The following is an 11,652-nucleotide window of genomic DNA, read 5'->3' as shown; positions in this document are numbered from 1 at the left end:
AACAAAACAAAACAAAAAAAAACTAGAAAATCTGACATCGACGGACGCTAAGAATCTTTATAAATTAAAAAGCATCCTAAACTGTTGATTTTTGTTTCATTTTCTAGAATGCACTGAAGACAGTGGAAGTATCAATCCAGCATTGAGTAAATTGATTATCATGAATGTGATCATTGCGATACTTGGGTTCATACATATCTAAAATATAAAGTTATGATGTGAGTATGTTATATGAAGTTATTTGAGTTTGGCATCGTAGAGTGGAGTAGTGTATAGTGAGTCTGATATCTATATTTGAACAGAAAACTTAAATTATCATGCGTGTGTCTGTGTGCATATGTTTGTGTATCTCTTTGCGTGTATCTGTGCATGTGTTTCTATTATATCTATGCATGTACCAGTGATACTAGTAGTTTGTTGCTTGTATTAAATTGAAAAGTTAAGAAAAGAAAGGTGAAAGAATAGTGAAACATTCGTGGATCAGGGATGATTGAATAGACAAATAACGACACGGGTTTACAGAGCATTTCGGTAATGTGTTCAACGACTTAACCACTTACCTGTCAACACATTCCTCATTAGTTGTTGTGTACACATATTAGAATACTATGATGTACATGTAATACAGCGGGTTTCACAATACCGTTCAACATCTCTATTTGATATAACCACAAAAATCTCAATATGAAACTGCACATCCTACACTTCAGGATATCAATTTATTGCTACATTTTGTCTAAATGAAACACATGTAAATAATTTAAATGTATGTACTGTAACAAGACACAGATGCGCTGCCGCTAATTCTTTGAAGTCTGCATTTGCTGTCTGCATTGTGGCACAGTTCATTTCATTTCATTTTAGACAAAATGTTGCGAGAACTGTATTCTTCAACATTAGGGCACTAGGGCGCTGCTCTTGTGGCGACCTTTCAACAAATTTCCGAATTTATTTGGACGAAGCTGTACGGTGTTTTTGAAATTCGCTGTACATACATTTGTATTTATTGGTAGCCGTACTGTTTGATTATTTTCCTGTCTGTTTCTGATGTGTCACTTTCATTCATGATGTTTCATTTTTCTTCCAGATTCCAGGCTAGCTGCAAAGAAAAAATATTGAGTGTATCAATATTCAGACTGGCCATTTAATTTTTTGATAAATTAAATGCACCGCATTTCGTCTTTCTCTGCTAGCCAGCGTACAACATGACATGATACTTGACGTGTAGCTCTCAATCTATAGTCTTCAAACTAAAATGTATTCAATTGTAACAGGTATTGCAGGGGTAAGCTCTCCCCACCACTTTTCATCTACGTACACACGGACTGAAATTCATCGTCTTTAAATAACCAAACTTCCGTAGATACACCTAAAAGCTAAAAATTGTCCGTATTTAAAAATTGTAATCAATATTTACAATTCAATAATTCGTACAACCTCTTTTTGAAATTTTAACAATATTTTTTGTTAAAATGTCGACGATTCTCTAAGTATAGGCTTTGTTTTTGTTTACTACAACTTATCTAAACCATCTAATACACATATATTTACTATTGCACATTTTTATATAATTTAATTTGAATATGCATATATCTTGCACAACAACATAATTCAAATGAAACAAGATCACCTCTTTAAGTAACTGATGCTTGTGGTAAAACACCTTGTCCACCATGATGTTTACATGCAATGTCGTTATCACATCTGCACTGATTGTGCTATTGTTAAGACAACCCAACTTTGGAATAAAAACTCCATCATATGTCATGGAGAATATTTTACACTTTAGGAAGGTTAATTATTCATTCACCGTCAACGGTCAAAGGTCAAATACTTCAAAATGATACATTTATACTCTAAGTTCAAAACCATCACATAAAAAACAAATCTGAATATCCAAAATCTAACTAAATTGTGCAACATTCAAAATATTTCGATTTAAAGTCAACTTGACAGAAAGGGGTTGTCTTATTCTACCTCGAATAAGTCAAATCCGTACCTCATTTCTTGAATTCTAAAATCGGAAATGAATCCATGGTCAATGCATTCAATTTTATATTCTTATATAATGTCTTGTCGTTAGTAAACTTGACCGAAAGAGAGCGGTTTATTCTATTTCGACTAGGTCAATAACAAGAAAACCATCTCTGTTGACGATTTTCAATAGCTAAGACAAAATCAATGTTTTAATAGTGTATTGAACTCTTGGTGTGATTAAATCTAAGACACAGCAATGTCGTCTTAATAAATAAGTTGACAGAGAGAAATAGACTTATCCTATCTCGATTAAGTCAACAGCAGGAAAAAAACATGTTGTGAACGAGTTTAAATTACAAAGAAAATAACGTTTTATGCATTGAACTACAAGTTAAATTTGTAAGATCAGAATTCAGAGTAAATTTAACCGAAAGAAATGGATTTATTCTATATCGACTAGGTTAAAGATTGTAATTTAGACGTCATAATACTGTAAACAAAATGAATGAAATTGTACCAATAAATCCTATGGAGTTATGTGGAAATAATTTGTCATGTTACTTGTTGTATACTTCTGGTTTGAGTCGTCAAAACGTGACTGTTTCTTGATAATAACACAGCAAAATAATAAACGTGTTGACGATAAGGTCTGACGAGTAACTATTTTTTTAAGTTTGTTGAATCGTATGACTGGAGAAGATGTCACTTAGTGGAGAACCATTTGATTTGGGGGGGGGGTGTTGGAGGATTTTGGGAAAATATTGTGGGCAGATGGAGATAAAAAAATAATTTGATCCCGTAATGGCTTGAGAAAAAAGTTGTTCCAACGGACAGAAGTAAAAAAAAATGTTGAGATGTCTGGAAATCAGCAAAAATTGGGATTCCGATTCTCTAGTTTTCTCATAATATTTTCAATATTTGTGAGCAAGCCCTGTTTTTTTTTCCTGTGACATGTAGGTATAGTATAGTTATGAACAAAATTGGTAACTGAGAAGAAAAAAATTTGCATTGCTTCTGAATATGGAAAACATAATTTGATGCAGGACTGACAATAGAACCAAAAAATTGCTGTCACAGTGATGGGGAAAACATTTGCTGCCATACCCACTTCCTCCACCACTTCCCCCCCCCCCCCAATTGAAATGGTTCACCCATTAACTCAAGCATATCCTAAATTTGAACATTTATTCTTTGTGTCAGACTATTCATTCCAACTACCGAATTTTTTGTTGACAATTTAAAATTTCCTTAACTCATACCATGTGTTTTGCTGTTTTATTATGGAAGAAACAATCATGGTGTATTGTATTCTGGTATTCTGTAAGATGTTGTGTTAGATTTGAAATGCTTTAGAAACCGGCTTACTCTCAACAGATCTTATCCAGATTTACGACGCTGAATTAAGTTCTTTTCATTTTCAGCCAAGTTCTTCCAATTTATGAGACTAAATCAAGTATTTCTACAGTCAAAGCAAAAATTGACAAAAGATCACTTAAAAAATTGTTACTATGAATAATTCATATGGTGGCTCAAAACATGGCTTACTCAAGCTTGAGGTCAGAAATCATGCGATTGTAATTACTTTTCACTTGATTTGCGTGGATTTGCATGCTCTCTTTTTATTTTTGCCAAAGTATCCAACATGCACCATGAATTATTGTTGTCATATAAAAAAACTAATTTGGATGTTTAGTATGCCTTTCCCATATCTTTGAAAATGAAATATCAATATATGGGTGTAAAAAACCTGTATGTCTAATGTAATAAAATACGGCCTGGCTGGGTTTTGAATCCGTGACATTAAGGGGCCAAGTCACTTGGCTACTTAATGTCACGGACTGTTATGATTTCCCGCAGTGTCATTATCTTTGAAACCCTACTTAACACTTACACTGGTGAAATTTACACAAAGTAGTGTTATCAAGACCACAATTATCACAATGTATGTAGTTCCCTTGATCGGTTGTTAAAAAAATATGGTCCATGACAACAATAGTTCATGGTGCAAATTGGATACTATGGCAAAAAAATTGAATTTTAAATTGCATCTCAGGATTTCTAAAGTAACGACTTTGATGATACTGTGAGTGGAGGTGTAAATCATATACGATACCGTATAGGAACTAGACTAGTGAGTGGAGGTGTAAATCATATACGATACTGTATAGGAACTAGACTAGTGAGTGGAGGTGTAAATGGTAACGATACCGTATAGGAACTAGACTAGTGAGTGGAGATGTAAATCATATACGATACTGTATAGGAACTAGACTAGTGAGTGGAGGTGTAAATCATATACGATACTGTATAGGAACTAGACTAGTGAGTGGAGGTGTAAATCATATACGATACCGTATAGGAACTAGACTAGTGAGTGGAGGTGTAAATGGTAACGATACCGTATAGGAACTAGACTAGTGAGTGGAGGTGTAAATCATATACGATACCGTATAGGAACTAGACTAGTGAGTGGAGGTGTAAATCATATACGATACTGTATAGGAACTAGACTAGTGAGTGGAGGTGTAAATCATATACGATACCGTATAGGAACTAGACTAGTGAGTGGAGGTGTAAATCATATATGATACCGTATAGGAACTAGACTAGTGAGTGGAGGTGTAAATCATATACGATACCGTATAGGAACTAGACTAGTGAGTGGAGGTGTAAATCATATATGATACCGTATAGGAACTAGACTAGTGAGTGGAGGTGTAAATCATATACGATACTGTATAGGAACTAGACTAGTGAGTGGAGGTGTAAATCATATACGATACCGTATAGGAACTAGACTAGTGAGTGGAGGTGTAAATGGTAACGATACCGTATAGGAACTAGACTAGTGAGTGGAGGTGTAAATCATATACGATACCGTATAGGAACTAGACTAGTGAGTGGAGGTGTAAATCATATACGATACTGTATAGGAACTAGACTAGTGAGTGGAGGTGTAAATCATATACGATACCGTATAGGAACTAGACTAGTGAGTGGAGGTGTAAATCATATATGATACCGTATAGGAACTAGACTAGTGAGTGGAGGTGTAAATCATATACGATACCGTATAGGAACTAGACTAGTGAGTGGAGGTGTAAATCATATATGATACCGTATAGGAACTAGACTAGTGAGTGGAGGTGTAAATCATATACGATACTGTATAGGAACTAGACTAGTGAGTGGAGGTGTAAATCATATACGATACCGTATAGGAACTAGACTAGTGAGTGGAGGTGTAAATGGTAACGATACCGTATAGGAACTAGACTAGTGAGTGGAGGTGTAAATCATATACGATACTGTATAGGAACTAGACTAGTGAGTGGAGGTGTAAATCATATACGATACTGTATAGGAACTAGACTAGTGAGTGGAGGTGTAAATGGTAACGATACCGTATAGGAACTAGACTAGTGAGTGGAGGTGTAAATCATATACGATACTGTATAGGAACTAGACTAGTGAGTGGAGGTGTAAATCATATACGATACTGTATAGGAACTAGACTAGTGAGTGGAGGTGTAAATGGTAACGATACCGTATAGGAACTAGACTAGTGAGTGGAGATGTAAATCATATACGATACTGTATAGGAAGTAGACTAGTGAGTGGAGGTGTAAATCATATACGATACCGTATAGGAACTAGACTAGTGAGTGGAGGTGTAAATCATATACGATACCGTATAGGAACTAGACTAGTGAGTGGAGGTGTAAATGGTAACGATACCGTATAGGAACTAGACTAGTGAGTGGAGGTGTAAATCATATACGATACTGTATAGGAACTAGACTAGTGAGTGGAGGTGTAAATCATATACGATACCGTATAGGAACTAGACTAGTGACTAGCTTCTGGGTCTTGTTTTCAGCATTTTTTCTGTGCTCCGAGAAACACACAGGTCATGTATCATGTACAAATTGTTTGTGAATGTCGTAGGATGGTAACTTGATACATAAATTAGTTGAAAATCAGTCTGTTTGTTTCATAGAATGAACATACCTCTCCAGATGAGACAAATTCCCCTACAAACAGCTGCTTAGACTGTGTGTCATTCAGGATTATTCAAATATGCGGCATTTGTACGTGAAAACCCCAGATATAGGGAATGTTTATATTTTGGTGATTACTTGCCAGTGAGTCCAAACATACAGTCAGTCATATGCAAAAATGGTCCCAGGTGCCACCAGTTACATGTTTAAGAGGGCCCGTTAGCCATACTACTGAGGTCCGCAAAACCCATAATTAAGCCATAAAAGTTTTATCATTAACCCCATCTAGTGCTCAGACACATCATTTGACAGAATCATTCAAATTTGCAGTAAAATATTTATTTGCAAAAAACGTTTAAAAAAATGGAGAAATTAACAAAGCCACATCAGCGAGTGAATGGATATCAATGAGTGCTTCACTTGACATAAGGAGTGGCGTGGAAAATAGGTGTATGGGTTTGATATGTGTGCTCTCCAATGAATTACATGGCAAGCTACCGCGTATACTGAGTATTTCGTATCATTTACTTTATAACTGGAAATTGAAAATGTAGTTTTACTTTCACTAAAATTCGTGTATGGCTACTTGTACGAAAATAACACAAAATAAATCTGATGGTTACATCATTGGAGGGGAAACCAATGTGCTTAAATTACACTACAGTTATTGAGTCATATCTCTCATTACACAAAAATATGTATGCATTGTAATATTGCGGTGTACAGTATTATCATATCAAAATCATATACATGGGAATATAAAAACCAAATGATTGTTTGGGTGGAAGTCTTATTTTGTTTTGTCTTAGGAGTTATAGATCAATAGTTCAATGTAGAATAAAAAACTAAATTCTTTTATTACATCCTACAAAATCAATTTTACTTTTAATGGATGTTTTGTACCCCTAAATACAAATATTTCTTGAAAAAATGTAAAATCGAGAAATGGAAGAATTTTTTGCTTCAGTAAAGTAGTGTCAACACAAGAACTATTCTTTACTCACTACATAATGGCTTTATATTCATAGCACTACATACTACATAATGGCTTTATATTCATAGCACTACATACTACATAATGGCTTTATATTCATAGCACTACATACTACTACATAATGGCTTTATATTCATAGCACTACATACTACTACATAATGGCTTTATATTCATAGCACTACATACTTCTACATAATGGCTTTGTATTCATAGCACTACATACTTCTACATACTGGCTTTATATTCATAGCACTACATACTACTACATACTGGCTGTGTATTCATAGCACTACATACTTCTACATACTGGCTGTGTATTCATAGCACTACATACTTCTACATAATGGCTTTATATTCATAGCACTACATACTACTACATAATGGCTTTATATTCATAGCACTACATACTTCTACATACTGGCTTTGTATTCATAGCACTACATACTACTATATACTGGCTTTATATTCATAGCACTACATACTTCTACATACTGGCTTTATATTCATAGCACTACATACTTCTACATAATGGCTTTATATTCATAGCACTACATACTTCTACATACTGGCTTTGTATTCATAGCACTACATACTACCATATACTGGCTTTATATTCATAGCACTACATACTACTACATAATGGTTTTGTATTCATAGCACTACATACTTCTACATACTGGCTTTATATTCATAGCACTACATACTTCTACATAATGGCTTTATATTCATAGCACTACATACTTAAACAATAATGTAGGCCCTCCCAGCCCATAATGGACGAAAGCAAACTTTGAACGACATAATGGGCGAGGCGACAGCCGAGCCCATTATGGAGTGCAAAGTTTGCTTGAGTCCATTATGGGCTGGGAGGACCTACATTATTGTTATTATTTTATAGTTTTGCCAATTCCAGTGAATTTGTAGACCGAGAAACGCAAAACAACGTATAATATACACAGCGCTGAACATCGTCTGCCATGTTCGGCCCGGAAGCTGAATACTAATCATAGCGACACACGTACGTACACGTATACACACATATACACTTCAATGAACTGCTTTGAACACAAATTTGTTTCATGAATGCGTTGTATTTTTAAACAGTGGAAATGACAATCATAAGTAACAACATATATTTCGAAAAGATACCTAGTCGTATGAAGAAACAGAACAAATAAGCTTGTATTGTTATGCTCGTTCCGGGGCCGCGATGCCCAATAACGGAGTACATTATCAGTAATAATGTACAGCGATGACGTCACAAAATTCACTGGAATTGGTAATGCTATAATATAATACTACATAATGGCTTCGTATTCATAGCACTACATACTACTACATACTGGCTTTATATTCATAGCACTACATACTGATTTGAAATTGATTGTGCGGTTTGAAGTAATTTTCAATTTTTACCAATTTGGTTCGATGGTGTGTGTGTGTGTGTTGGGGGGGGGGGGGGGGTCCTGAGGCCTAAGTATAAGAATTATTTATTCTACACTGAACTTTTGATCTCGCCCCATAGTTGACCAAAAATGATAATGTTGATCTTGACAATCTCAGAATCCACTACAGGTATGAAAGTCTGTTGTACCAGTAATTCCAGCTGATAAAACTACTTAATCTGTCTATTGTCAATCTACATATCCTCTGTACTCCATTTATATGCTATTTCAGAGGTAGCTTTCTTATCACTCATTCTCTGAAACCATTTCTTTTCAAATCCATTAGACCTATCCACTCCATCCCAGCGATATCCCGGCCAAATGTTGAATCTATTAGGTGGGGGTTGTGGTCCTTTGTATCGAGGTTTCTCTGTGGAGGAAAGAAGGATCAAACATTACATTTACACATACAACATCGATTAAATTTATTCTAGTATAATGTTAATATCTATAAGACTCAGTGTCTTGTTTCACTAAATGACCACTTAGCCCAGTAATTCTTCCCTTACAACATGACTAAATTGACAACTTAGCATGGTACTTTTCCTGCACACAATGACTAAATTCTCGGTACCTGAAATAGAATATTACTGCCTGGGCACTTGATAAAATTAACAAACATTCGATTTCTTGGTCGACACCATAAATTCTGCTCCAAGTGCTTCACATGCATTAGTATATGTACACGAGAGAATAAGTCAACCTTCTTGTTCTAATTTGACCCTCTAGCATGAGGCAAAATGCTATTACAGGTACCGAGAATAAGTCAACCTTCTTGTCCTATTTTGACCCTCTAGCATGTGGTAAAATGCTATTACAGGTACTGAGAATAAGTCAACCTTCTTGTTCTATTTTGACCCTCTAGCATGTGGTAAAATGCTATTACAGGTACCTAGAATAAGTCAACCTTCTTTTTCTAATTTGACCCTCTAGCATGAGGTAAAATACTATTACAGGTACTGAGAATAAGTCGCCCTGCTTGTTCTATTTTGACCCTCTAACATGAGGTAATATGCTAATACAGGTACTATGAAGAAGTAAACGTTCTTGTTCTATTTTGGCTCTCTAGTATGCGGTAAAACACTATTGCAGATACTGAGAATTGTCTTACATGTTACATATGTAAGTGCTAGCCAATTATTAATCATTCTAATATATCTGAGAAGGTACTAGAGATTACAATAACAGTTTATTACCTTTGATACCAGCCTTAATAGCCTGCTTGGCTTGTTTCTTTTTCAGAAAAGCTAACATGGGATCTTCATCTCTTTCTCTCTGTTTTAACATGTCATCCAAATCCTTATCGTCTTTGTAGCGTGCCAATGGTTTGGCCATTTCATGCATCTGGTCTGCAATATTATCTTTGACTTGTTTGGTTTGTGCTACCCTGTATGTAAAGAAATTATAATTGAATTATTAGTATTACAAGTAAATGAATGAATGTATGACATTTATTTCACTTCACCAGATAACAAAAATAAGCAACACTTTCAAAGAAACATATGATATACAAAATGAATACAAAAGAAATAGACAATTATTATCTGATGTGGATCATGGAAATAGTTCAATGCATATTTTTAGATAAATTATAATAAGTTATCAATTCATTTATGATTGACTTGTTTGGTTTGTACCAAGACAACACATGTAAATCATTACATGAAAGAAATTTGCTACCCTGCTGATGATTGAAGGAAGGCAAATTTGTAAAAACACTGTTTTATCAAATGTTGATGTTAAGGCAGAACAAACAAATTGTGTGTTTTCACTAACATGGACTTAGAGAAAAGGGTAGGTAGGGAGAGATTTTATTTCATTTTATTTTATCTTTTTAATTGTTTTTAAATATTGCTTCGACCCAAAATCAAACAAAATGTCGGTCACAATACCCCATTCTATGACACTGATAGTTTGATGAAATGTGTACATACAATGCACATCACTAGTAGAGAAATAAAACAAACATGAAAGAAGACAAAACATTTCTTATCTTCTTGTTTTAAATGTTTAAAAAATGCTTACGCTCGGTAGCTTAATTTAATTAGGGTCAGTTGGGTTACCGGAAACATAAAATTTCTTTTTTTTAGCCTACATGAGATAAATATTTTACCTTCATTTACTTTCACTTATCAGTATGAGTTGGCATCAGTCAAAACTTAGGTGGAAGTGACGTGTATACAAATGTAACTGGACAAATTCTGTTCAAGCTACAACTGGAATACTGTTTTGAAAATATTTTGTAAGGTACAATGTACAATAACTTGTACACCCTAAACATTTTTCCTTCATCTGTGGATAAACATACTTTTTTTTCCAGTTGTATTCACGATAAATCAAATCAAAATTGAATTTAGGGTCCATGCCCAAAAATCAGTGCCCTCGGCATTGATAATTATTTCACCTTGCTTCTGTATGATTTACGATTTCTACCTCATTCTGTACTACTTATGGATAATATCAACCACTCATTAATATATATAATGTCTAATTACTGACACTTTGACAATTTTTGAGTGAATATATTGCGGTTGTCTGATCGAAAAATGACACTCCAGTTACAACTAGTGCAGTTTTATCATGGCAAGAGAATCAAAACTAAGCTTTTGCTCAAGATATACAATGTAAACTTGTCGCTACACCACCTACGGACAATCGCGACCACTAACTAATACATACCATGTCTTTTTTTTATAAGTACAGTAACTGACCAATTTCCAGTAAATGTATCTTTGTTTACTTGGTCAAAAGAATGTCCCAGCTGCAGCTAAAGCACATTAAAGCAAACATTGCTCATTAAAGCAAACATTGCTCCAGAAAATAAAGGAAGTTTTATAAACTTTGCACTCTTGAAAGGTATTACATGGTTTCACATCACATAATTTTCGCTACATCAGTTATGACAGCATTCTAAGTTAGACTATGACATATAATTTTACTAAGAATTTTAATCACGCCTACCCTCGTCCCCACTCCATATATTTTTCTGCCTCTTCCATCTTTTTGGCTTCTTCTTCTCGTTGTTTCAATTTTTCCATTTTCAAATTCCTTTTGTGGCCTTCCCTGTCACGATAGACAGTCTCTGTAAGGAAAATATGTTGGTGAGTAACTCAAAGGTAAGACAGGTCCTAAAATAAGTAATTTTTTTTTCCTAATGAATGTTAATGTATAGGGGTACGGGTGGGTGGTGTAGCTACTACACATTTGCGTTCACTTTGCAAGGCCTCAGAAGATC

At 34.7% G+C, this 11,652-nt stretch overlaps 1 protein-coding gene across 2 annotated transcripts in view; it reads right to left on the bottom strand.

The window, feature by feature from the left end:
* Positions 1-7,890: 7,890 nt before the first annotated feature.
* Positions 7,891-11,652, bottom strand: part of LOC144439683 (uncharacterized) — an 8,851-nt gene continuing 5,089 nt past the window's right edge. For both annotated transcript variants that reach the window (XM_078128919.1, XM_078128920.1), the window contains exons 4-6: positions 11,379-11,499; positions 9,614-9,804; positions 7,891-8,787 (exon numbers count right to left, since the gene is read on the bottom strand). In XM_078128919.1, the coding sequence (XP_077985045.1) occupies positions 8,612-8,787; positions 9,614-9,804; positions 11,379-11,499 (488 nt within the window). In that variant the 3' untranslated portion in view covers positions 7,891-8,611. The remainder of the gene's footprint in view (positions 8,788-9,613; positions 9,805-11,378; positions 11,500-11,652) is intronic.

The sequence above is a fragment of the Glandiceps talaboti genome, chromosome 9 (genome assembly GCF_964340395.1).
Source record: "Glandiceps talaboti chromosome 9, keGlaTala1.1, whole genome shotgun sequence".
NCBI classification, from domain to species: Eukaryota; Metazoa; Hemichordata; class Enteropneusta; family Spengelidae; genus Glandiceps; species Glandiceps talaboti.
Note: the sequence above shows the minus strand (reverse complement) of the source record. Positions and strands in the feature narration are given on the sequence as shown.